Source organism: Eptatretus burgeri, chromosome 12 (genome assembly GCF_056783735.1).
Source record: "Eptatretus burgeri isolate ZD-2024b chromosome 12, Ebu_testis_v1, whole genome shotgun sequence".
NCBI lineage: Eukaryota > Metazoa > Chordata > Myxini > Myxiniformes > Myxinidae > Eptatretus > Eptatretus burgeri.
Genome location: NC_140972.1, coordinates 23,369,029 through 23,396,919, shown reverse-complemented (window position 1 = coordinate 23,396,919; position 27,891 = coordinate 23,369,029). Strand labels below are relative to the sequence as shown.

At 43.9% G+C, this 27,891-nt stretch overlaps 1 protein-coding gene and 1 long non-coding RNA gene across 2 annotated transcripts in view; one reads left to right on the top strand and one right to left on the bottom strand.

Moving 5' to 3' along the window:
- OSTF1 (osteoclast stimulating factor 1) overlaps nt 1-13,462 on the bottom strand; it is a 68,131-nt gene extending 54,669 nt beyond the window's left edge. The window contains exons 1-4 of the mRNA XM_085849834.1: nt 13,185-13,462; nt 9,779-9,825; nt 5,645-5,695; nt 2,810-2,873 (exon numbers count right to left, since the gene is read on the bottom strand). Of these exons, the coding sequence (XP_085705960.1) occupies nt 2,810-2,873; nt 5,645-5,695; nt 9,779-9,825; nt 13,185-13,389 (367 nt within the window). The 5' untranslated portion in view covers nt 13,390-13,462. The remainder of the gene's footprint in view (nt 1-2,809; nt 2,874-5,644; nt 5,696-9,778; nt 9,826-13,184) is intronic.
- Nucleotides 13,463-14,132: 670 nt separating this feature from the next.
- LOC147015254 (uncharacterized) overlaps nt 14,133-27,891 on the top strand; it is a 59,923-nt gene continuing 46,164 nt past the window's right edge. The window contains exon 1 of the long non-coding RNA XR_015050255.1: nt 14,133-14,713. This is a non-coding gene — a long non-coding RNA (uncharacterized LOC147015254). The remainder of the gene's footprint in view (nt 14,714-27,891) is intronic.

The window sequence follows — 27,891 nt, the reverse complement described above, 5'->3', positions numbered from 1 at the left end:
ATGTTTTATTGACTTTGTAATGATCACTGCATCTGTATAACAAGAAGCTCCTTCTTCCATAAGTGATCATAATTGCAATAGTCTTATTAATTGCCAAAGGTTTGCGCTAATACCTTCTTCTCAAATGTCACATTTGCAACACAAGTTACTTTTACAAGAAAAATGCTTGTCGTCACTGTCGAGGCACGTCATGGCAGTGATTGCGAATCACCCTTTAGCATTAGCCCGACCCGTCTTCCGAAGGATCGGCTTCTTCCTTTTGCCATAAAATCGAAGAGATTTAGCCACATAAAGTTTTTATATCCTGAGAAGCAAAGCACAATGCAAGAAGGAGCTTTGCGCCACACCGTTGGTTCATCGTCGAGCCCAGACCAGTGCACAACATAATTGTTTTTGCGAACTTTACAAATCACGGTTCGGCCGAAAGTTGCAAACTAATGGATTTGTTGGGAAATCTGTGAAAAAAATGGCGGAAAAATTGATGCTTCTGCATCGATTGCACGGCACACCATGCTCCACCCCAACGTCAGAGCGAGTCGAGACGGGTACGTACGGCGAGAAGGGTTTATTAGTCTACTAGCTCAGCCATTCTGGGGTATCTCCGTGTTTCCAAGGCAGCTCTAGAAGCTGTCAAAGAAGGCACCTGGTTTGAATGTTGCACTTTAAAATCACACATACAACTCACGACGCTCTGTGCGGTTATACGGCGCTCGGCACGGTTTATATACAGCGCTGTTCACACGAAACCATCACGCCAGCTCCACGTCCTCACAAAGAAGGCACCTGGTTCGCATCTCGCACGTTCAAATTCGCATTTCACACTCACGACGCTCGGTGTGGGTTTGCAACCGTGTATTTATGACGTCATTTGGAGCAATCCCAGACTCTCCGTGGGGACGCCACTGGTTGCTCACGCAAGTCTCGGGATCGTATAAGTCACTCGTACTGCACGCTGCCAAAGCTTCCACGGGGGCGATAGAGGCTGCTTCAGCATATCTCGGCATCATATTTTGCACTCGTGAATGATGGAGTGAGGATGAGGAGGTAACAAGCATTCTTTGTTTCCCATGCGATGATCAATGCTCAGGACTTTGCCGCACACGAGACAACAACCTCGATCATGTGACAACGCCTTGTTGAACGGAGCACCCTCCCATCTTCGCAGCACATAGCACATTTTGCATCTGCTATCCTGACTTTACCTCCCTGGTTTACCGGGGAGACAAAGGCAGGCTGTAAATGTTGCATCATCCCACACGTAACAGGTGCTAGCAAGCGCATCGTGTGATGATTTCTCGAGCACGCACAGTACACGAACCTCATGATGCAGATGTGACCACCCATCACTCATCCTTACAATCATGCCCTTCCATATCCATGCCCATGCTTCCATTCATCACTCAACCCTATTAAATCACACTCTCACCGTAATACTCGCATCGATGACCAACCCCTCGCGACCTCCATGCATTTGTGCACACATCCATTAATATTCAACATTAACAAGGACGATTGACGAAAACAAACCAAATATTAACAAGAAAAAGAGCAATCAGAGACTGCAGACCCTCGCCAGAACTTCTTTTGAGTGGTGCATTTTATAGGTTTGAGGGTAAATCAAATATGGCTGCAAAACCATGCGACATATGATTTCATGTGTGAACCATTTGTTCCTCATGGACAGGCAGTCAAACGTGTAAAGTTTTGCCTCGATTTGTTCAGCCACTTCAGAGAAGATTTTTGAAGGTTTAAAAAAAAAAACCCCAAAAAAAGAATATGGTTGCCAAATCATGTGACCGATGACATCATGAATTTTTTTTTCCTGTGGACCATTTTATCCCTAGATGACCCTCAAAAATTTTCATCCTCATCGGATGTGGCGTTCTACTGTGCATATGCAATTATGACGTCATTAAAAAAAACAAAAAAACATCACACTTATTCCCCGTAAGGAGTACTTGCTATTTGCCAAGTTTCAATTTTTCCTTGGTGCAGTTTCAGAGACAGAGGTCCAAAGTTCTTCCGTTTTTCCAATATGGCTGCCACACTACATGACCTATGACATCATAATTATCATTAAAACATTATACATGAGTAGTCGCACAAATGGTGAAAATTTCGTCTTAATCCAACATGTGGTTGCGGAGAAAAACACGAAAGTTCTGTGCGGATAAACAGACAAACAAACAAACACAGACAGACAGACAGACAAAAAACAAAGACAGACAGAGACAGACAGACAGACAGACAAACGGACCCAAATGCAATGCCATCTCCTCTGGCGAGGGCAATAGCTGCATCTATCGTAACCAAACAAAATCTATGTTCAAGGAAGAAAAACCCCTGAGGGAGATGGGATATTATTATAAGTATCAATATTGTTTTGTAATAACATTAATATTACGCTATTATCATGAATGGTGTTATAACTATATGTTATATAATGGTGTTATAACTGAACCAAATATTAATAATTCCATCTACTTGAGTGAAGAAGAACCAATATCAATAAAATCACCAAAGTATTGCAAAAATAGAGAACAAAAAGAAACTTTTGCATTCTGAGCCGACTCACTTCTGATTGTTTTTGTTTTTTTTTAAGGGTGCACCACTCATGAAATATCTGCTGGGAACCCATATTTCAGAAGGCAGACTTTATCCAAGCACTTGTCCTGCATCACAAATACTTCGATAACGAATCATAAGGAATGCAAGACACCTGAAACTCGGTGTGGGCTTGATTTGTGATGCGAATGGCAAACCCAACATCAACACACAAGGCCGGGATGAGTGGAAAGAACAATCATACCATAATTGCTGGGGACCAAGCCGGTTCGACCTTTACATGTTCCCTTCCACCAATTGGGGTCATTCTGATCAGAAAAACACAAGAGAAAGCACTCATCACGTGCAAGTAAATGCAATACTCCAGTAACTTGTATGCAAATCGCAATTTGACTGACGATAAAAATAAACATAAAAAAAAATAGCCACAATAAAATAATTGTCATGATTTTCTTGGTTCAAGAAAACTTATTTTAAGAAAATATTTTCTGACTATGAAAATTATTTTTTGCAGTGAGAGCGCAGAAACCATAGGCACACGACATCAATGATATGTGAGCAGACCGACAGAGGGTGCCCTGGGCGAAGACCTTTATTAATTTACGAGCGGTAAATGTACACCACCATGAGTCATAAACATAAATGCACTGGAAGGAATGTTCCAATAACGCTTCTCTTTGCACTGTCTGCGTTTTCCGGTAATGTGCCAGGAGCAATCTTTATAGGGAGGACAGACTTTCTTCATCTTTATCTTACACTTTGACTTTAAGCTTGGTGGAAGCTGAATGGTTAAGGTGGCTGGCTTAAGATCTTAGGGTCTTAAAGTTTGAGCTCTTGTCATGATTTATAATAACACCGGGTGGGTTGACTCATCCTGTCATCGTTCCGAGGTCGGCAAAATTAGCACCAGCCGACTAGAAACAGGGGGCACTGCATCAGCGGCACAGCCACGCTCCCAGCAACGATGCAACCAGCAGCCACAGGCTGCATTTGAAATAACACCGACTGCCTTTTCTGTGTGGTATACTTTAAATCTGTCGGAGTGGAAACCCATCCAGGATTGTGACCCTAGCCTAGAAACTGCTTCGGCAGAACCGACGTGGTCAAGGATGGCGTACATGACGATGATGATACTTTAAATGTTTGATTTTTGATTGATGATTAGTAAACCTAATATGAATGAGATGATGACTTTTTAAAATCACATCATTTAGTAAACAGTCAGAAAATAGTGTGGGATGTGGCTGAATTATAATAGTATTCAACGGATGCAGATTCCTCTTCAAACCAGACTGTTTTGAGAAACTTTTGCTCATTTTTTTGCTCAATTGTCTGAACCTTGATATATTTGAAACAGTCAAGTCTGTTTTACCTGCCGTGTCGTTTTTCTTGATGTTCCAGATGCGATTGTGGTTTTTGAGTGGTTCAAATGTACATGCACAGTGGGTTAGGTTCCAGAAGGAGATGTATCCAAATGAGCAACCGGTTGAGTTTCAGAATTTGTCAGATATGCAAAGGGCTTGCCAAGTCTGTGCTTTAGTGCCCGAAAGCACTGTTTGATTACTTCATAACATTTCTTCATCACGTTGACCTTACAGACCAAAATACTGACAGAGCACTGGTGGCATGTCGCGTTTTGGCTCAAATTGACCAAACATTTGTTTCCTGAATGCCGCTCACGCACGAACGAGGTCCTAAATGAAGCCAAAGGTGTTTCAGACGTGCCCCAAAGTTTGCACCTACAATATATCGGAGCAAAAGATATGATTGAAAGTCTCATCGAAGACTTGCTACTTTCATGTGATGAAAAGGCTGCAGACCATTTTGATCGTTCACTTGAAATCTCTGTCAAACAAACCAAGGCAAGCGCCACAGTGCAGCGACTTCAGTCTATTTGGAAGACATTGTTGTCCTCACGTCACGAGGTAAACGTGAATCTGTATCTAATTTCAAGCATGAAAAGGGCGATTTTGTTTATGAATGACCGGAAGAGGAGATTTTATGAAGAGAAGTTATCTATCGTTCATTTTTTTTGTCCTTTATCCTTCTTCACACAAATTCCTCGGCTTTGAAAGAGTCAAGCACTTTGGAGTGCATTATTCCCTCAATGAAGATGATATTAAAATTGAGATGAGATAAGCCAACCCAGGCAAAAATGCTACGGTTAGAAATATAGTTTATGAGAATGGTACTCTCATATACTACAGTCGTCTGCGGAGAATTACTGCAGGAAAGGAATGATATTTTTGCCTGGGAAATTAATGATAGAGCATACAGAGCTCAGCTTTGTGGCCATGGAAGAATCTAAAACTTGTGCAATTTGGCATTTACCAAATTATGTGAAGCAACGGCCATTACAATAATCCTCCCAGCCACTACAGCTGGATTGTGAGACATTTTTTTAAAACTAATGGAAACATATTAAAAACCACTTGAAAAGCACCATGTTGGACGGCAGACTGAAAACCTTGCCCATCATTAGCATCCGCAGAAAAAGGGGATTCACAATTGACTTGTAGGTTGTCGTCGACCGCTTTGTTCAGCAGTTTTCCAACACAAAAGTTCATGTGGTGTAAGTTCGTAAGTTGATTACCGTATTCTCTTTTCTTTGTAGTTCTATTTTAGCTTGCACGGTATGTGATATATGGCTTTGTTTTTTCGTGTTATCATATTTTGTGTTTGTACACACTGTATTGTTTGTGTACCCTATCATAGTTATGTCACTTATTTACGTATACTCTATTCATGGATTGCCACAACTGTGCGACCCCCCCCCCCCAACATGGTGTGTGTGTGTGTGTGTGTGTGTGTGTGTGTGTGTGTGTGTGTGTGTGTGTGTGTGTGTGTGTGTGTGTGTGTGTGTGTGTGTGTGTGTGTGTGTGTGTGTGTGTGTGTGTACGTGCGAGTTGCTGTTGTTGGCTGCTCTCTACACGTGAGGGTGGAAACATATTAAGGAGGTGGAATGGGTATAAATCTTAAAACATTGGCAAGCATTTTGGTGTACACAGTGATAAAGAAAACACTTCTGTAAAGCGAGAATGACAAAAGTCTAAAGTTACGATGGAAAAAGAAAACCTACGGTGTCAGACACGTACAAGATGTCCCCTTCTTCGAAGAAAAGCTCATCTGGCTGCACAAGGAGGGGAGGAAGAAGAGTCTCAAAGATTCTGCAATAAATATCAGCTGAACATAATTGCTGTGCTCACCCTCCAACCCTCTGTTTCACAGTTTGGTAATTTGAAGAACCAATGAGAATGAGACCAGAATCTAGACAGCAAAACCTCAGTGAAACAGACAATAAACTAGAGGGGGAGCACTCGAAAGAGTGCAAAACCTCCGCCGCCAATACTGCTGGGTCACTCAAGTGAACCTTATATCTTATTCATTAAATATGTCAACAGTGCTGACAGAATTATAGTTCTTTTCTCCAACATTTTTTTGGGGGGGGGGTGCGGGGGGGGTTGGAAATCACTTAAAACCTGGAAAAAAAATCCAAATTTTGTTGAAAAAAGTCGCAAAAATTTTTTTCTCTAACAATTTTTTTTTGGGGGGGGGGGGTTGGAAATCACTTAAAAGATGTAAAAATGCAAAAAAAAAAATTTTTCTCAAAAAATTTTTTTTGGGGGGGGGGGGGGGTGGAAATCACTTAAAATATGTAGAAATGCAAAAAACAAAAAAAAAATTTCTCTTAATTTTTTTTTAGGGGAGGTTGGAAATCACTTAAAACATGTAGAAATGCAAAAAAAAATTCTCTATTTCTTTTATTTGGAGGGGGGGTTGGAAATCGCTTAAAACATGTAGAAATGCAAAAAAAAAAAAATTTTTCTCTAACAATTTTTTTTGGGGGGGGGGGGGGACCAAGTCCAAAATTTAATGGCATGATCCTTGGACCATACCTAACCCCCCACCAAGTTTCGTCGAAATCCGTCGAGGAGTTTTTCCGTAATACTGTTCACAAACAAACAAACAAACAGAAAGGGGTGAAAACAGTAACCTCCATCCATCTTCGAAGATGGCGGAGGTTAATAATTATCCAGAAAACTGACTTAACACGAAGTTGGTTCAAAGAAAAAATACTGCCAAGGATGTAGAATGATGTGGCAAACAAACAGCAAGCCCACATTGGCACAGATACGGTACAACACTGATCAATCCTGCAAAAAATGGTGAGGAACCTTTTCACGTCAATTACCAAAAAAAAGTACCAAGAGTGCAATCACATCAATGTCGTTTTTTTCATTTCATTCCATTCACATTTTCAGATTAATGTCGATATGCACAGGGTTGGTTTTTCCATTTAAATTGCCCACGGCTAACCGAGGCAAAGTAAAACGACTTGGTTCTTCTTCTTGAATCAGCAATGAATCCCCTTTGATTTAAACAAGTGCATCAATGATTCCCTGCGGGAGCAGCAGGAAAGGTCATGTTATCATCCTCTCTGGGGTATATAGATTACAGTAGATCTAGGCTCGGGTCCGTTAGTCTGTGGTGGACGCAAGAAGCATAGAATGCCTCAAGTATGCCGGGATTCCTCCAAATTTCTTTCAGTTTCGGGTTAAACAGCAGTAGCGACTGTTTAAAAAGGTAATTATTTGTGTATTGTGGTTTATAATTATTTACTTCTAAGTAGGCTTGCCCACAGAACGCCATGATAAGCTATATACACATGTTAACATGGTGTTTGTCAAAGGAAGAAAAACCCCTTGGGGAGAGGGGATATTATTAATATTGTTTTGTTATAACATTAATATTATGCTATTATCATTAATGTTGTTATTACAAGAGGCCTTGGAAAAATGCCACAATTGGCGATCTTACCATGGATATACACGTTGACACAGATTTAGCCCGAGGCAGAAAACCCCCCTCGGAGGGAGGGGTAAATTAAGTCGCAACAACCTTCATTGTGCAACCCTTAGTTCTCCTGTCAAGTTTGGTTGAGATTGGATAAGTAACGACTGAAAGTATCGCAGTCAACAACAAAAAAAACCACACACACACACACACACACACACACACACACACACACACACACACACACACACACACACACACACACACACACACACACACACACACACACACACACACACACACACACACACACACACACACACACACACCAAATTGTGTATTTTAGTGTCATGATGTCAAATCACATGATTTCAAGTATAAAATTGAATGTTGATTTTTTTTTATCGTGACATTTACTCAGAACCAGAAGTACGCATGAAACCTAAATGGAGTCATCTTGAATTGGAAACCGAATGTTCTTTGGATTTTAATCGATTTGTGAATTCATACCATACGATTTGAAGTGCAATACAGGAAGTACTGTATTTAATATTCCTTTTTTGGCATTCGTGCAACATATAAATGCCTCCAAGTGAATGAAAATAATCTGTATGGTCGCGGCAACCCGTAAAAAGTGTGGTACATGCATGTCATTTTCCATTCAGTAATACAAACAATGTTACTTATCAAAAGGTGGAATAAATATTCTTCTCTCAAGACAGATCAACATTATTACAAGAAAAACAAAGGCCTCAGTAAAACTGGTCTATGTTGTATGTTTTTTTCCTTGCTGTAAACAAAACCAATTTTCCGATTTAAACATTCACAGCAACAACTTAATTCTCTAATTTCCCTCAATTCTTTCTACATTTCTCATACAAATATTGTGTGAAACTTGTTTACCTAGAACGACACTTGGTGGAGCGCATAACTCTGCTAGGCTGAACAGTTTACATTGCGTTTCCTACTGATAGGCCAGATCTGGATCTGGATCCTCACCAAAATTGAATCAATTAGTCCTCCTTGTCACACACCCAATCTGTCCACCAGGTCTCATCCAAATCTGTCCATAACCTTTATAAATATCATGCTATATATAGTATTTGGTGCTATCTCTCAATGGTGAAGAAAAACTGAAAATTAAAAAAATTATTTTGGTGTCCGGATATTCAGCAAAATCGAATCAATTTGTCCTTGTCGCACACCGAACCTGTGAACCAAGTTTCGTCCAATCCCGTCCATAACTTCTTGAGATGCCTTGCTATATATAATGGATCCAGATCCTGAAAACAATATCTCAAACATAGAAGATTGGGATCCGGATCCAGATTCTAGAATTTTGAAAGTGATTCTTTATCATTGAGAAAGCCTGGTGTTGGCGCAGTGGTTAGGGCAGAGGCTTGGGACCCAAAAGGTCCCGAGTTCAAGCCCCGTTGGGACACTGAATTAATATATGAAAAAAAAAAATATATATATATATATATATATATATATATATATATATATATATATATATATATATATATATATATATATATATATATACACACCAAGTCGAAAACACCAGGGGGTTAACTCAGCCTGTCATCCTTCCGAGGTCTGCGAAATGAGTACCAGTGTACTGGGCCGGTGTATACCCCGGTTAAAATAGGTGTACCATATCCCTGTGTCGTAAGAGGCGACCAGGGTTGCGTCAGGAAGGGCATCCGGCGTAAAACATGTGCCAAATCACTATGCGGATCATACGGATGATCCGCTGTGGCGACCCCTAACGGGAGCAGCCGAAAGAAGAAGAAGAAAGAAAAAGATTCTTTATCATTGAGAGATGGGGCCAAAAGTGATATATGGCAAGTACTTTCAAAAAGTTATGGACAGATTGTGACAAAACTTGGTGGATGAGTGGGGAGGTGACAACAACAAGCCAATTCGATTTTGGTTCAGGTCTGGGCACAGATCTGGTCTATCAGTGGGATATAAAATGTAAACTGTTAAGCCTGGTGAAGGTATGTGCTCAACCGAGTCCCGTTCTGGTTCTGTTTCCTTTCACACTGACAACCATATGATAAGGGGAATTTTTTGTTGTTGATTAATGTATCTAATAACTACTTTTGTGTGTCTATGTGTTATTCATTCACAGCCGAACCGTAGCACCTGGAGATTCCAAACTTTGGGTGTAGGTGCTTCAGAATCTGGGAAAGGTTTGAAGCCAACACATGGCCTTGACATCCATTTGAAGGCCACTAAAGACTGTCCGATTGGCTCATCTGTCATTTCAGATAACTGACGTCTTTGAGCACATCCAAGGAATTGAAAAATAAAAAAGGGAAAAAAAAATAACCAAACTCATGTAACAAAGGCCTTAATCCCTATTCGTTATGGACCTAGCAGAGTACAAACTATTTATTTTTAAATCACGTACCGTTCTTGGTTCAAAGGTATACAGTGCTCGATATACTTTCACCTTGCCTGCATACAAAAGAAGGAAAAACAAGGCATCAAAAACAAATCACAAAACGTGTGTGTGCAAGATTAACAGTAACGGATTGATTAAAGTGTGCAGCATGTGTTGTGCACATAACAGTAATCTAAACCAGTGTCCTCTTTAACAATGAACTTTTCAACAGCAAAAAAAGGGGGAAAAAAAAAACACAAATTAAAACACAAGTTTGGGGGGAAAAATGCGAGGAATGCAAAATAAACTAGATATCTACAATCACAAAGTGATTGCCAAGGGTAAGCCTCACTCAAGGAAGGCTTACCCTTGGCCCACAATCCAATGATGGCCAAATGTTTTTCAGACCACCATATAACCTTGACCTTCAACATTTAGGGATAGAGTGTGAATTAAAGAAAAGATGCCCCCATCTACAGTTGATCCATAAAACTCAACATCATGAAAATCGGAGGAAAATTATCCATATTATGGTCAAAAAGGTGGTTTTTGTTAATTGGGTCACAATACGAAAAAGTAGGTCAAGGACACAAAACAAATATCAGGTGCACAATGTCAGTGCAGCAACACTATTATGATGCAAGAACATCTTGGAAGGCTAAGCAGTCTTTGAAATTCCACAATGTAAAGATTGAGCTATGACAAAAAAAAAAAAAAAAAAAAAAAAAAAAGTGTCCCCCCCCCCCACTGACCTTGACCTTTAACTCAGAGGGGGATGATGTAAATTCATCGTAAAGGTACCTTCATCTAACCTACCAAGCGAGGGCAATTATGTTCTGATCTGACAAAACTTAGTCGAGTTATTGTGAAAAATGTTAAAATGTCTTCAGCATGACCTTAAAAATTTAGGTCAAGGTCAAAAAAAATGAAGCGTCAACTCTGCATACCTTCCATTCACATTAATGATGCAATATTCAATTCTGAAAGCCCGCTCCGCGATACAGCTCGGAAATCGGGAGTGTTGGGAGTGCAGGAAGAAAGAAGATACTAGAACAGCACTATTTGATTGTGCGATGTCGACAGATATGCCTCTGCATACATCATTACATCATTATATTACTTGCAACAACTTTGATTTAAATCCCTGAGCCCAGATTCAAAACATTAAATAATTCAGGCTGCGAGACCATGTGTCCGATCAGGTTAAAATTTAAAACTTATTGTTACGGATCCGGGGTTCGAGGTTTGCAACGAGGGGAAGCACTCAGGTCCCTCTCAAATGCCCAGTCCTGAGGCCACCGAGCACGGATAACTCCGTGCGCCAGCGGGTTGTTAATCAACCACAAGCACCGATTGGTATCGCCAATCCTGGCAGGATTCACACTACTTTGTATGTTACTGTTTCCGGTGGATTGGCAGCATCAAGGGTGGTAGTCTCGTGCCCTCAATGCATACTCAAGTTAACTTACCGTATCAGGTGCAGCGAAGCGGAGCTGCCACATATGCACCGGCTAACAAGAGAAAATTGGTGGGGTAAAACTTTCCGGCTAACTCGAAGTGCACACCATGCTCGAGCAATGGGGAAGACTTTTTTCAAGCTGGGTGCATTTATACAAGAAAGTTTATTACAAGTGAAGCAAGAGAAATGTAAATATTCACAAAAGAACAAAAGACACAGGATAGAACATTACAGATATAACTAACTTGCACAATCTTAATTCATACTATACAAAACAGGCACCATCAGAAACATGACCCGAGGAAAGTTAGAGAGCAAGAAAGAGAGAAAGTTTGAAGTGGTTTGTGACCTCTGTTACCAGGTGCGGTTGACGGACCAACGCAACCCAGTCGCTGAGGAGGGAAGGGGGGAGGAAAACTGTGGGTATCTAATGGTGAGTGGTCAGAGGAGGTGCGATGAGATGCAGAGAAGAAAATGGAAAGAAGTGCGCGTCTGTGGGTCGGCTCTGAAAAGAACAGTCGTTTGGGACTTACCCTCGCCAATCGCTCTTATGCATCCACAGCAGACGAGACAGAAAACAAGAGACAGAATGTGTGAGAAGACAGCTTTTACATGTAAGACTATCTGTGTGTGTAAATGTGTGTTATCGGCTTGGCCCTAATGAATGCGCCAAACACGACGCCTCGATCGCTCGCCCACCCAGTGCTCTGCTCCACGTGCTCAATGCCGCCTGCTCAATGCTGCCCTTTATCCTGCACCGCAGACCAGGCCAAAAGTGTTCTCTCTGTCTATAGCTCACTCCCGCGTGGTGTCTTTATAGTTGTTTGGCGAAGGAGGAGTCTAAAGGCAAATCAGGACGGACTGTAGAAGTTTCCATGCGAGGATCTGGTACTGGAAATGGCTCATTCGCTCCCAGCCCTCGCCATACGGTTGAGCTCTGAGAACATCATGGGGCGAGGTACTTGATCGTGCTTACCGGCCATCAACATGCACTGTATGCCGAATAGGGGCCATAATTGAATGGAGCGCTCGGGCTATCCATAAGATGTTGAACGGATTTTAATGCAAAGTTGCGCTTCAAGTTATATGCCAGAACATCCCAAGCATGAGCATCTATAATGGTGCGTGGTGCACATTACTCCCCACCACCTCCAAAGGGAAGTGGTGGGCGTCCGTGGTGGTGACTGTGGTTGAGGCGTTCGTTGTGGTGGCATAGCGAGGAGTTATGGCATGGTGGTTGAGACATCGTGGTTGTGGCGAAGGTAAACAAGCTTGGGTTGTTGTCGGGATTGATGTAGGGATTTTTATAAAGACGCTGTGGCGGTTGTACAAATGTTGTAGTGTTGGGGTTTGAGTGCGGTGAAGATCTGAGGTGATGCGTCGTTGGGGAATGGTATAAAGTGTCAGGATAACTCTTGAAATACAGTAATTTAGATTCCTAAAATATAGCATTGGCAATACATGTGCCTTCCCTTGTCCTATAGCGGGAGGGTTAATAACACATAAAAGTCAAGGATACCGTCGAGATAATAAATGTATATGAAGCCACTTGGATGCTTTGGAGATAGAGGGGTACGCAGCTTTTGGCAGGACTTGGAGGGAGCTTGTGTGTGGCTGGCTCGTTGGAACCACGGTGTTGGTGCAACGCAGGTATGATGGGCCGAATGACCAAAGTTCAGTGTGTGTGTGTGTGTGTGTGTGTGTGTGTGTGTGTGTGTGTGTGTGTGTGTGTGTGTGTGTGTGTGTGTGTGTGTGTGTGTGTTTTAAACTGCAAAGTCTCCACAAGGACTCTACAGGTGTTTGTGTGCCAGATATTGATATAAAATTCCACCAGAATCCAGGGATGGACGACCAAACCATAACATGCCAATCATCTTGCTATCATGTAAAGTGATAATATGGACACAGTACCGTTCCCCACCTATTATCCAGGTTATTACACGATATTTAGTTCAGGTGTGCACGCCAACTCACCCGGCTTGGCTGGTTTAGGAGGAATTGGCTTGGAAACGATCTCAACTCGCCCTCTATCTTTCTTGGTTGCCATACTCCTTCCCTTGGCGAGGTAAAAGCGCTTCGTTTCCACAGCAAGCACCGCACGGAAGGCGGAAGTGTCCAAGAGTGAGGAAGGAAAGCAAAGGGTGCGGCTAAACGCTCGTGTGGTGGGATTACTCTTCATCTCCCACCAATTGAAAAAAAAAGTTTCTTCAGCAATCAATGCGTTTCCGCTGAACGATTTAGCCTTCAAATTACACCGAAAGATTTATAATCCAACGTATGTATACAGCACGATGCTCTTGAGCTTTCCGCTCAAATACACCGCCTCATAAAATTTACCAACGAGAAGTGGGGAAAAAAACCCTTAGGAGAACCAAAAACATTGTAAACAGTAATGATTACCAATACAGCGCTTCATAAAATTTATCAACGTGAAGTGGGAAAAAAACCCTCAGAAGAACCAAAAACATTGTAAACAGCAATGATTACCAATACACCGCATCATAAAATTTATCAACGAGAAGTGAAAAAACCCTCAGAACCAAAAACATTGTAAACAGCAATGATTACCAATACAGCGCCTCATAAAATTTATCAACGAGAAATGGGAAAAACCCTCAGAAGGACCAAAAACTTTTAAACAGCAATGATTACCAATACACCGCATCATAAAATTTATCAACAAGAAGTGGAAAAACCCTCAGAAGAATCAAAAACATTGTAAACAGCAATGATTACCAATACACCGCATCATAAATTTATCAACGACAGGTGGAAAACCCATCGAGGACAAAAAATTTTTTTTCAATTAGCAATAATTAATGAATATTCCAAAATTGGACAGACGCCCCTCTCTTGATGGAGAGTGGTCGCAGTTGGGGTGCATGATGTGATTGTAAAAGTATTACATTTGTATCAGTCAGTCAGTTGAGGGTGGTGGCCTTGCGATCCTCGGGTCCTGTGTTCAAATCCTGCTCCCCGTTTAATTAATACCGGGTGGGGTTGACTCAGCCTGTCATTCTTCCAAGGTCGGCAAAATGAGTACCAGCTTGCTGGGATAGTGGGATGATCGAACCATTCGAGTGTCCTGCGTCGGAGTGGCGACCCGTCCAGGATCGTGCCCAACAGCCCAGGAGACTGCTTCGGCAGCATCGACGCTCTGTACAGAGTGTGGTCCCAATGGACGGACGGACATCGGTGTGCGTTCGCTTTTGAAGAGAACGATCGTTCAATTCAGGCACCCGAATCATCATGGTGTCTTGCTCCCGCGACCGCCGACCCATAATACAGTTCTTGATACACTCAATCCGGTGTTCCTGGCACCGACTACCAGTGTACTGGTGTTCATGTCACCGACCTCGGAAGGATGACAGGCTGAGTCACCTCCTTGGTGTTAATTCAGTGGCCGACGGGGCTCGAACTCAGGAACCAGGATGCCAAGTCACCACCCGAACCGCAAAGCCAACACCAGGCTAAATCCCTTGTGAGACCTGTCACCGAGCATGGTTAGCTGAATTATCGACACGACAGGTGACGTGATCCAGGTGTTTAAAATTTGAAACGGATACAATTGACAGGGTTTCTCAAGATCATTTATTTGTCAAGCCAAGTTACCAACCCTTGAGAGGTCATGAATCGAACTTTTGTTTTTTTAAGTAAAGAATGACCGTTTTTACAGCCATTTTTCCCTGCTGTGCAGGGGTTTGGCTTTTTCTTGAGGAAATGTTTTTTTATGGCCGGATGTGTATATATATATATGACATATATATATATATATATATATATATATATATATATATATATATATATATATATACATATATACATATACATATATATACATATATATACATATATATACATATATATATATATACATATATACATATATATATACATATATATATACATATATATATATATATATACATATATATATATACATATACATATATATATACATATATACATATATATATATATATATATATATATATATATATATATACATATATACATATATATACATATATATATATATATATACATATATATACATACATACATATATACATACATATATATATATATATATATATATATATATACATACATATACATATATATATATATATATATACATATATTGTTGCGGTTGTGGAAATTCACAAGACACCATTCAGGTTCCCCAGAGATCAGTTATTTCAATAATTGTGTGTTTCAGGATAGATTCCCCCACCGATGTATAACGGGCCTTGTTCCTGTGATGGGCTGTGAATCTTAAGGTAGTCGTTATTCTTTCCTATCTTTTATTTTCAACAAACTCGACAACAACGCCATCTCCACCACACCGCCATCTTCTCAACAACGCCATCTCCACCACACCGCCATTTTCTCAACAACACCATCTCCACAACACCGCCATCAACATCAAAAACACCATCACGTCCTCCTCAGCGACAGCCGCATAGTGCCATTGGTAGCGGACACGCTGTACAACAGGAAGAGCCACATTCCACCGTCCGTGTGCAAACAGCCGCGAAGCAGCTGATTTGCAGAAACGGATCAGGATGAGGTCTACCTCGGAGAGGACTGGCCAATCAGAAATGGGGTTTCCCACCAGGGGTGAAAGTGGCGCCAGCCTCGGGTGAAGAAACCGAGAGCGGCTTCACCACCCCCCCCCATCCCGGGCTATAAAAAGGGCGAAGTCGAATCGCCAGAGGCAGTCGGGAGACGGGAGAGAGGAAGGCGCATCGGAACAGTCAGAGTGGAGAGACGGGGCTGGTGGAGGTTGGAAGGACGGAGTTTGGAGTCACTGAAGAGAAAGGTGCATCGTAGCTCGGCGGCCCGAGCAGACGGCCTTGAGGGCATCAAGCGACGCTGAGGAGTGAATGGGTCCCAAAAGAGCATAAACTCTGAAAGAGCCAACAGACCTGTTCGCTCCTCCAGGCGCATCGCCGGCCAGGTCCGACGGGCCAAGCTGCGCTGAAGGCCGAACCACGAGGGAGACCAAGCCGCTCGCCCAGCTGCTCAAGCTGCCCGTCCGCTCAAGCGACTGGCGTGTCTGTGGCGTGAAGGGCCGAACAGAGCACCACCAGGGGTCGCCGACCCGAACACCTTCGAGTCACCACCAGGGGCGACCAGGTAACCAGCCCGGTCTCTCGGAGCCCTTCGGTCATCCCGGCTCTTAGTACCATTAAAGGCTCACGAGCCTGATTATTTTCCTTGGGTTTTGTACGAAAGTCTGTGGCGCCTTGTCTCTTTGAAGTAGAAATATATATATATATATATATATATATATATATATATATATATATATATATATATATATATATATATATATATATATATATATATATATACTGAAACGCAAAAGAAACTTACCACTTGTATGAAATGTAATAAAATTGTAACAGTTCAAAATAAAACAAACCAACAATTGCTAATTGAAACATTGGCATTTTATTGATGACTTGTCAAGTTTTTGACCAAGATACACCATCTCATAAGTTTGTTCTACAGTACAGAACAGCACAGGGTGCAATGTCAGTCCCCTTTCAATAGCGTATGTGGCCACCATTGTTTTGGATACAGGCAGTGTATCGTCGGCGCATACTGCTTACCAGTCTTTGGATGGATTGCTGCTGGATTCTGTCCCACTCAGTCCTCAATGTCTGAAGCCATCTAACTTAGGACCATCTGCCTGTCCTGCCTAGCAGTGGTGACTCTTGGCCGCCCTGATCGAGGTCTGTCATCTGCAGAGTTGTGGAGGGTGTCTCTGTCCACCAGGGCCAATATCGTCTGGTGTGAACAGCCAAGGCGACGTGCCATCTCACGGTAGCTCAATTCGCCTTGCAGTATGCCCAAGGCACACTGCCATTGATCCCTTGACAATCGCGGCATGTTGATTGAAATGCCCATTTTGCACTGGCCTTTTTAAAGCCAATATCAAGCATCACGTGCAGTTCATTAAAATCATCCCGTACCCCTTTGCTAATCACTGACAGTCAAAACGGCTGTTCAACAGCTGTGCTATGAAGTGACCATTGAAGGTTCAAGTGACCATCCATGACAGTTTTGTCTGACAGTGAGGACACTTGTCCACAAATAAGTTCACACATTTACCACACGCAGTGTTATTGTTGATATTTGAAGGTTTAAAAGGTGGTAAGTTTCTTTTGTGTTTCAGTATATATACGGAATATATATATATATATATATATATATATATATATATATATATATATATATATATATATATATATATATATATATATATATATATATATTGGATATATACATATACATAAACATATATATATATATATATATATATATGTATATATATATATATATATATATATATATATATATATATATATATATATATATATATATATATATATATATATATATGTCGTCACGGCCCTTTTGATGTCCTCAACATCAGGAAATCAGGTCCCCTTGATCACCCCCTTGAGCTTGGGGAATAGGAACAAATCACAAGGGGCAAAGTCTGGCGAATACCAGGGTTGCTCCATAGTTGGCACATTCCTCTCCACCAGAAACTGTCCAATGCTCAGGGCACTGTGAGCAGGGGCGTTGTCATGGTGGAGCACCCAGGCGTTGTTCTCCCACAGATCCCTTCTCTTCTCCTGGACTGATCTCATGAGGCGCCGGAGGATCTCCTTGTACACATATTGATTTACTGTTTGACCTTGTGGTAGAAACTCGAAGTGGACGATGCCCTTGATGTCAAAAAACGCGATGAGCATCACCTTGACCTTCGACTTCAACATCCTTGCTTTCTTTGGTCTTGGTGATGCTGGACTTTTTCACTGACTACTCTGCCGTATGGTCTCGGGATCGTATTTGAATATCCATGATTCTTCGCCAGTGATGACTCTCCCGAACAGGTCTGGATCGTCCTCCAGGCGCTCGATAATGTCTTGACAGACGGTGACTCTTTGCTGTTTCTGGTCCTCGGACAACAGCTTGGGGATCATCTTTGCGCACACCTTGCGCATTTCGAGATTTTCAATGATGTTGCTCCAAAAAGTGTCCTTGTTGATGGAAAGTTCCTCAGCAATCATCCGCACCGTGACTCGACAAACTGCGTGCACCAAGTGCTTCACACGCTTGATGTTGTCTGCCGTTCTGCTCGTTGAAGGGCTTCTAGACCATAGATTGGCTTCAACCTCCTCCCGTCCCTCTTTGAATCTCTTGTTCAAATTGAAATGCACGTGCACGTGACATCATTTCTTCCCTGTAGACTTGCTGGAGAATAGCAAAGGATGCGGAAGGTGTTTTGCCAAGCTTGGCAAGAAACTTCAGATTGGCTCTCTGCTCACGATGACTCAGCACGACGACTCAGACCAGACAACGTGTAAAGCACGACCTGCAAAAAAAAATCACACAATGAGCGCAGTCAACCATCACCAATCATATATATTGCTGGAATGTTGCGAAAGACTGTGACGCAACCCGTTCATTCAAGTTGTGTAAGTGGAGCACACAGCAGGCTCAGTCCCGTTACTTTTAGACGGACCTCGTATACAGTATCTATATACATATACATGTAGAGTATATATACAGCAAATATAATATATATATATATATATATATATATATATATATATATATATATATATATATATATATATATATATATATATATATATATATATATATATATATATATACACACATATTGTTGCGGATCCGGGGTGGCGGGATTCTCACCCGAATTTTGGCGCCACCCTCACCACCGCCGTCTCCGGGGTTTATAGCGCCGGCCGGCTCGGCACAGGCCTCGGGTCACGCGTCTTCAATCGCGATACCAACGTAATCCTTGCACCTTACCAGTTGGGGAAATAGAACCCCTGGTGACAGACTGGTTCTGTCAGATGCCGAGCGTTCTCTGCCAGTCTGTAACCATTTTTGGTTTTATATGCCTATCAAACGGATTGTTCGTCAACGCGACACAAATTAATCCATAGCGGCAACTTCATACGAACCAACCAGATTTATTGGGGAACAGCGGGGAACACAACACAAGCAAAATTCACGACAATGTTTTTATTAACAATCCTCAACCCGTTCTTAACTGGGGAACCACGGACTACAGGTTTCGAGGGGGTCCCTACCGAGATATGCCTTATACAACACGTGCAGACAAGACAGACAGACAGACAGCATGCATGCAAGACAAGACAGAGTACTTGGTGATGTTTCATGGACGAGAGGACAGTGTCAAAAGCACGAATGTCGCTCGCAACAGGCGGATGTTCACGGATTTGAGCCCGAGCTCGAACGCGCCGCGTAGCAAGATGGCGGCGCAGCACTCTTTCCCCCTTCGCACTGCACGCGGTCGACGGCACGAGACTGCCAAATCAACGACGGGCCTCAGCTGATCTCTCCCAAGGTCCAGCACACAAATCCAGGCCTGGCCTGTTCACCAGACGAGGCCCAAATCGAGGTGCCGGGCTCCGGCAAGCGAATCGGCAAACGCGTTGAGCCGTTGGTGTGAGCAAGGACCGTCAGAGGCTCCGTCGTCTCCGTTCCTGCCTTCCCGCCTTGAAGCCCGACTTCCCAACTCCGTCCTCTCAGTTTCTCTCTCTGTCGAATCACCTTTTCTTTCCTTTTCCACGCTCGCCTCTCAAAGCCGGCTGCCGTCTCTCTCACGGCAGAATCACCTCCTCATAAGAGTCGATCGCCGACTTGACGTGCAGGCCGCCTCTCCCACTGCCCCAAAAAGGCAGACTCGATGTGCAGGCAGCCTCTCTTACGTTCACTCGCTTCGAAAATACCAGCACGCCTCAAAAACCAAACCATTTTCCAAACTGAAAACTCCTTTTCTCTCTCGTTTCTCTTTCGTTCGCTCCTTCGACACACGAGCACGCCTCTCACGGCGAAGCCGACAAACTTCTCCCCTTAGCTTCACTTCCTCCTTTTTGGCCACACCCTCTCAGCCGACTGGGCGGGGCCTATCGTCCGTAGAGGGGAGGAAGAAGAGGGAGCCCTTGGCACACCACCACTGTACGAACAACAAAACAGTCTCTTACACCTCCCGACACACATGTAATGCCCATTTTATCATACAACCTAGCTAAACATGCATTTAATGGGGGATCTGAGCTAATCCTATATTTAGTAGTCCAATAAGGGCCATTTCCGTAACACTACCCCCACCTTTCTCCCGAGGTCTCCCGAGCCTCCATCTGGGGCAGCCCACGGCAATGGCCCTGTCTAACGTACAGCACAGATCTCCCATTTACTCTAACCCACAACATTGGAAGTACTTAACTCCAAAAACCAAAGTGTCGCAGTAAGATTGGCATGTCCCTATCCTAGTGTGTTGGGTCACCAATCTAACAAACAAATTCACACTCTATGCACACTACTTAACATTCTAATTATGGATTTGAATGGGAGGGCATTCAGTTTTGCTTTTCACACCAATATTAGTATAGGAGCAAAACATTCAAAGGTTCAAAGTTATTTCACGTGTTCGCTCCTTCATGCCCCCCTCCCGGCAGTATTGTCCATTCACCCCTGAGGGTTTCCTCACTTCGCGGCCTTATTGGCCTCTCACCAGGTGAGTCCAGTCGGCCCAGTGGCCTAATCTCACAGAGAGTTCTTCGGCCCACTGAGCCCACAAAATGGCATGAATCTTCGGCCGCACGGCCCACAGAATGGCATGAATCTTCAGCCGCAACGGCCCACAGAATGCTTCGGCCCATAAAAGCACTTTGGCCTCAATGGCCCACAAAAATGCTTCGGCCCATATGGCCTACTCACAAGCAGCAGCAGGCAACAAGACATGCATTGGACAGCAGGTGACACAGCATTGGTGGCATGGTGATATCGATGGTAAGCAAATGCAGTTTGGAGGTGTCTTGAGGACGCAAATGGGTGTGATGACCTCAGACCAGGTGAGATGGAGTGTACCCTTAACCTTCCTTGCCTGACTTGTTTTGGTTAAGTACTCTCTTTTTTTTTTTCCTTCCTCTTTTGTTTTTTCTTTTACAGACAGGATGGTGTGTTTCTTACTCAACTGTTATCTTCGTGGATGTGTGCTCATGACATACTGGTGGCCTTTCTGGCACTTGGAGAGGGTGACCTAGCCTGGCCCTTGTTAACAAATTCTCCCATCAACACTACTCGTACCAGGTGTCACACATGAATGGTGCGGAGGAGAGTCCATCGAACCAAACCATTTACTTTTAGCTCGAAACAATGCAACAAACCCTGCTATGGCTAGAATGATCCGAATGACCAATTTTTTCCGACCTGGCACACTGTTCCATTCTATTAAACCTGGGCAAGGCACTTATTTGTCTTTTTCCATTTGGTGGTGCCAGGCATAACTCGCTGGCTGGGGAGTGTGACTACTACTAGGCCTCTTTGCTAGCTTCCAATCAGGGGTGGAGGACACCCAGCGACCTCGGGGTTCACCTGAGCGTGCTTCTGGCGCTCCTAACTAAGGGGTGGCTCTCTCTAGCCCCCATACTGTGCTCTCATAGCACCTACACTGTGCTCCCCTGGCACTGAACCTACCGTGCTCTCCTGGCACTGAACCCTACGCTGCTCTCCTGGCACCTCTGACAGCCTTCACCTACCAGGAACCCCCAAAGCCCTGCTGCCCTATTTCCTGACTCACCAACTTCCCATACCATGTCACACTACCAGCCAGTATCCACATACCTTGGCCTGCACCTAACCCTCGCAGTCCGCCTGCACAATGGAACAGCAGCCAGAATCCATATCAAATCCTCTCAGTCCCCCTAACCTACACTAACTTGGTTAGAAGACTCCTACCGACAGGGTACGTTGTTCGCACTCACTCTCCTCATCTGCACAATCACGCCATTCACCCAAACACTTTAGTCATTCATTCCACAGTGCCGCACACCCAGTCCACAACACCATCCAACACCTTTCACTTTTTTGTGAAAACCAAAAACACACAAGTCCCTCAGATACCACTTGGTCATCAAATTTAACTGGTACACTTTTTCATTAAACCCCAATTAATTTGTCACTACGTCCGTCGTCGGCAGGCCTCCTCCATACTGCCCTAATCGTTTATTTCCAAAACTTTAAACCAGACATCAAAATCTCTTCACCATCCTCATGGAACCTCTGCATGGTTCCAACCAGGCATTTCAATCCTCCCTCAAACAAGCCACTCTTTGTCATCCACTTGTTTCAGGTGTGTCTAACGCTCTGCCTGTAATGTCTCCACCGCTTTTTTTCTTTCAATAATCACCCAAATCCACTCATGCCACTCTTATGCCTTCTGTCACCTCTCAATTTGCAATCACTTTCGGTACAAGTCTCAATCAAGATTTTCACATCCCCATATGGCCTACTTCTTTGGCTCATTGGAAGGGGAGTGAGGGAACGAATCCCTCATTACCCATTACATGACCCTGTCACCTTTCGGCCATGGCTCAAGGGGTCACGCCTCAATGGGGGCTGTGATCTACCCCCTCCTTTTCTCCAGGGTTCGTGGAAGTCAGGCAAACCCCAATCGGTGGAATGGCCTCCCCCTCTTCACCAGGGTTCACCGAAATCAGGTAAACCCCAATCGGTGGAACGGCCTCCCCCTCTTCTCCAGGGTTCGCGGAAGTCAGGTAAACCCCAATCGGTGGAATGGCCTCCCCCTCTTCTCCAGGGTTCACGGAAATCAGGTAAACCCCAATCAGTGCTCTGACCCCACGTAAGGTCGACGGCACGAGACCGCCAAATCAATGATGTGCCTCAGTCGTTTTCTCCCAAGGTCCAGCACACAAAACCAGGCCTGGCCTGTTCACCAGACCTGGCCCAAATCGAGGTGCCGGGCTCCGGCAAGCAGATCGGCAAACATGTCGAGCCGTTGGTGTGAGCAAGGACCGTCAGAGGCTCCGTGGTCTCCTCTCCTGCCTTCCCGCCTCGAAGCCCGACTTCCCAACTCCGTCCTCTCAGTTTCTCTCTCTCTGTCGAATCACCTTTTCTTTCCTTTTCCACGCTCGCCTCTCAAAGCCGGCTGCCGTCACTCTCACGGCAGAATCACCTCCTCATAAGAGTCGATCGCCGACTTGATGTGCAGGCAGCCTCTCTTACGTTCACTCGCTTCAAAAACACCAGCACGCCTCGAAAACCCGACCGTTTTCCAAACTGAAAACTCCTTTTCTCTCTCGTTTCTCTTTCGTTCGCTCCTTCGACACACGAGCACGCCTCTCTCGGCGAAACTGACAAACTCCTCCCCTTAGCTTCACTTCCTCCTTTTTGGCCACACCCTCTCAGCCGACTGGGCGGGGCCTATTGTCCGTAGAGGGGAGGAAGAAGAGGGAGCCTTTGCACACCACCACTGTACGAACAACAAAACAGCCTCTTTCATCTCCCGGCACACATGTGACGTCCATTTTACCATACAACCTAGCTAAACATGCATTTAATGGGGGATCTGAGCTAATCCTATATTTCGTAGTCTGATAAGGGCCATTTCCGTTAAAAAAAAAAAAAAATATATATATATATATATATATATATATATATATATATATATATATATATATATACACATATTTATATTTTCATACATATATATATATATATATATATATATATATATATATATATACATACATACATATATATACATACATATATACAGTTATATACATATATTTATATATTCATACATATATATATATATATATATATATATATATATATATATATATATATATATATATATATATATATATATATATATATATATATATATATATATATATAGATCGTGTGTGTGTGTGTTTTTGTGTGTTTTTGTGTGTGTGTGTGTGTGTGTGTGTGTGTGTGTGTGTGTGTGTGTGTGTGTGTGTGTGTGTGTGTGTGTGTGTGTGTGTGTGTGTGTGTGTGTGTGTGTGTGCGTGTGTGTTGTTGAAGGTGAGGTGAAAGTATTTGGCCTTCACTTCGGATTGATGAAACCAGAACAATCATTCAGCAGAGGGCGCCCCCAACACGCTGTGAGCAAAATGTTCGTGATCAATCGGAGAGGGAGAGAGAGAGAGGAGTCTCCGGAGTGAACCGAGGCATCACTGAGTTTTGCAAGAAAAATAAATAATGCATTTTAAATGAATAACACCCGACCATCTTCTCTTTCCAGAGCATCTGTGCTGCCAAAGAGGTTTCTTGGCAATGGTTGTACTGGCCACTAGGTGGTTTGCCATTGCCTTCCAAACATTGTTTGTCCGTGATCTATCCTTTTAAATGCTGAACGTCAGGGTTTAAACTACCGACCTCCCAGACTCAGAGGGTCGCTCTCACCGTTACAAACACCGAGTCTGGTTGTCTTCAACCAATGAATACCAAGTCTAGAATTTAAATAATTGGTGCACCAACCTTTGTTCAACGTTATTATTAATTCATTTAAATTGTTAAAAAACATCAAACCAATTAACAAGATGTAGTGATAAATCGTGTATCATTTTATGAACTAGTTAATACCCGCTGCCTCCGAGAGTGATATTTGATGTCGATACCCCTCTCCCTCAGGCAGAGATCAATGGCTGAAGCACTTGCACAATTCCATATGTGCAGGAGAAAATCACAAGTGGTCTCTCCATACCTCCGTGTGGGGGAGTGGGGTTGACATTTAATGACCATGACCTGACCCGGAGTACCCTGAGCTCGTCTGCAAAAATTGGTGCAGATTGACTAAGTCATTTTCAATTCTATAATTATCAGACATATAGAAAATTGCCTTATTTTTTTTAAAGTTGTAAAGGATGTTAAAGTGTTGAGAGGGTGTGGCCAGATAGCACATCAGGGTAAAGAAAAAGAGTGGAGATAGGAATCTTTGAAATTCATTTGTTCTTACTATTTTTAAATGGAGTTTTTAATAATGACATTCCCCGAGATCGCCCAAATGAAGCCCAAAGTGACATGCAAGAGACAAAAGGTGGGAAAATGCTTCTTATGATTAAAATTTACAAATGATTTCAACATGGGGAGGACAAGACAACAGTACTCAGACATATCTGGCACACGAGGACAGATAAATATGGGAGGTAGAACACAAAAAACCGAGCTTGTCTACAATGACAAATAAATAACCTGCAAATGGTGGCAAAATACCGGACTCATACGAGGAACAAATGGATAGGCGAGGGCTTGTGACAGGCATGAGCTGAATGTGGCATGCAGCTCTCCACAGTACAGAGTGAAGTATGGCTCAGGTCAGGCAGAATGGTAGGAGCGATGGTTACTGCCTGGAAGCGAGGAATTGTGGTGTCCACGCCTCTCCACAACAGTCCTTCTTCCTCAGATTATGAAGCAGAGAGAGAGAGAGAGAGAGAGAGAGAGAGAGAGAGAGAGAGAGAGAGAGAGAGAGAGAGAGAGAGAGAGACAGACAGACAGACAGACAGACAGACAGACAGACAGACAGACAGACAGACAGACAGACAGACAGACAGACAGACAGACAGACAGACAGACAGACAGACAATATGTGTGTCACTATCTGCCGTGGTCTTTCCTGGGAGAGCCGCGTCTCCGGCCTGACCTCTGGAGCCGGTTGCCACTGGGAGTTCTCCGTCGTGTGGGGTCCTTTCTCGGCCCACCAGGGCTCCTGACCATGTGTGGGGCTTTCATCCGCATCCTGATGGAGTGCTGCTCTCCCCCTGGGGAGAGCTCCTGCTTTCTCGGCTTCACGCTGTTAAGGCCGATACGTTTAGGATCGATGATGTCTCCCGTGGTGGGGCTGACTCTTTGGGCCTCTCACCCTCTCGCCATGGGCAGATCAGTGGTCCTTTTGTCTTCTAGTGTCCTCACCGGTCTCGCCCCCCCCACTCTAACTGTGTTGTGCCCCCCCCATATTTCCATCGGGCGCTCGGGGTCCGCCGGCAGCTCCCTTCTGGTGGGACTACAAGGTTGCGAATCGCTGCTCACCTTCACCCTTTAGTTCCTCTTTTTTCCCACCTTTGGAATAGACTCCCACACTCTCTTCAGTCCCATTCTTCCTTCCAGGCCTTCGGGGCGCTGTTCGCCGCCACCTCTTATCTTCCTACATCCGGGACCACGGTCTTTTCTAACCCCGTCAATCCACCCTAAACCCACCTCCTTCAAATTCCCTGCTTTCCTTCCTGAAAGTCCCTATAATGTCCATTTTGTATACCCCGCATTCCCCTCTCCCTTCAACAGATCTCCCAATGTCTCTGGTCCCCACTATTTTGTCCTTCCCTCTCCCACCCCTCTTGTCTCCTGCCCCCATTGTTGTGTGTTAGCTCTCATAAAAGCCTCGACAATGTATACAAAAAACAGTCTTTACTCTCTCTTAGGACAACCCACAGCTGGTCCCATTGGCCAATCCCCAGCACCAGGGCAACGCTCCACTACAGAATTCAGATAGCCCACACCCGGAGGCTCCCCACACCCACAGCACACAGGCTGCATATCCCGCTTGGTAATAGCAGAACCACCATGCCTGCTTGTGGCACTTTGAAAGCATTGATCATCATCTTGTAAAGTGCATTAAGAGTGGTATCGTGCCTTTCGGTGGCCATAAGTCCTCCACCGAGCCTCACCTGTTACAGGAGGTTTTACATGGTACAACTTTACCCTATTCTGCTCTATCAAGGAAACTCACTGCCTTCTCAATGCATGTTTTACAATGCAACTTACCTTGATACGAATAGCTAATACAGGGCATAAAGCTAAGCTACTCGATCACCAGTCCGTACTAAAGTCTTCACACAACCTAGCTACGGATCCGCCACACCTCTTCCACGTAACTCAGTCTCCTCCATGGAAATGAAGGCTCCTGCCAAGGTTTTCCATTAGAAGCCAAATATTATGGCCTTATCATTTCCTGTCACACACCTAATTAATTTATGCACTCTCCCAAGCGGTCCTCATGGTGCATCATGACAGGTACCCAAGAGGAACCATCTCGCTCCTCCAGTCTCAACCCCGTCCAAAGTCTGGTGTTCCCACCAGCTCGAGACATTCACTCAACATTCGCCATTCACCCACAATGCCAACCACCTGAACCCCCCCCACACACACAGGCTGAATCCTGCAGCACGGAGACAAACTCCCACCAAGGCTGTTCAATGTTTCATTTAAATTTAATTTTACCAGCCTCTCATTTTGAAATCCAGCTGTAGGCCAAGAACCATTGTTTTCGGGCCTACTATCCCTTCCCGCAGCCACTGCTGGCATTGACCCTCCAGCTACTCAAACCTTTCCCTATTGTCACAAGTGGCGAGCTGCTCATGACTCAGCTCCAACTTTTACCAGACCAAAAACATTTTAAAGCCAAACAAGGTTCAGTCTGACTTTGTTCTCTGGCCTTTCTTTTACTAATGCTCGATCTCTTGTACTTCTTACCCCCTGCCCCACGGCATCTAGCGCATACACCTTCGACTCCAGGCACAGAGTTGACCCCCACATGGTCCGACTTAAACACCTTGTGTCCTGGCATAACCTTAAACACGAGCTTGCACACTACGGCAGATGCAGCATTGCTCACCAGCGTAGGTTCGGTCCTGCAGACACACCGAGTAGGCTCGTCCGCCACTCCCAACATCGCAAGCTTGAACCTGACTTGCTGACTGAGGTTGGAGTACCTGAGCTGGCATCCGATTTGTTTTGGCGGACGGTTTTGGCGCACATAATCGCTCGTCGCCCTGTC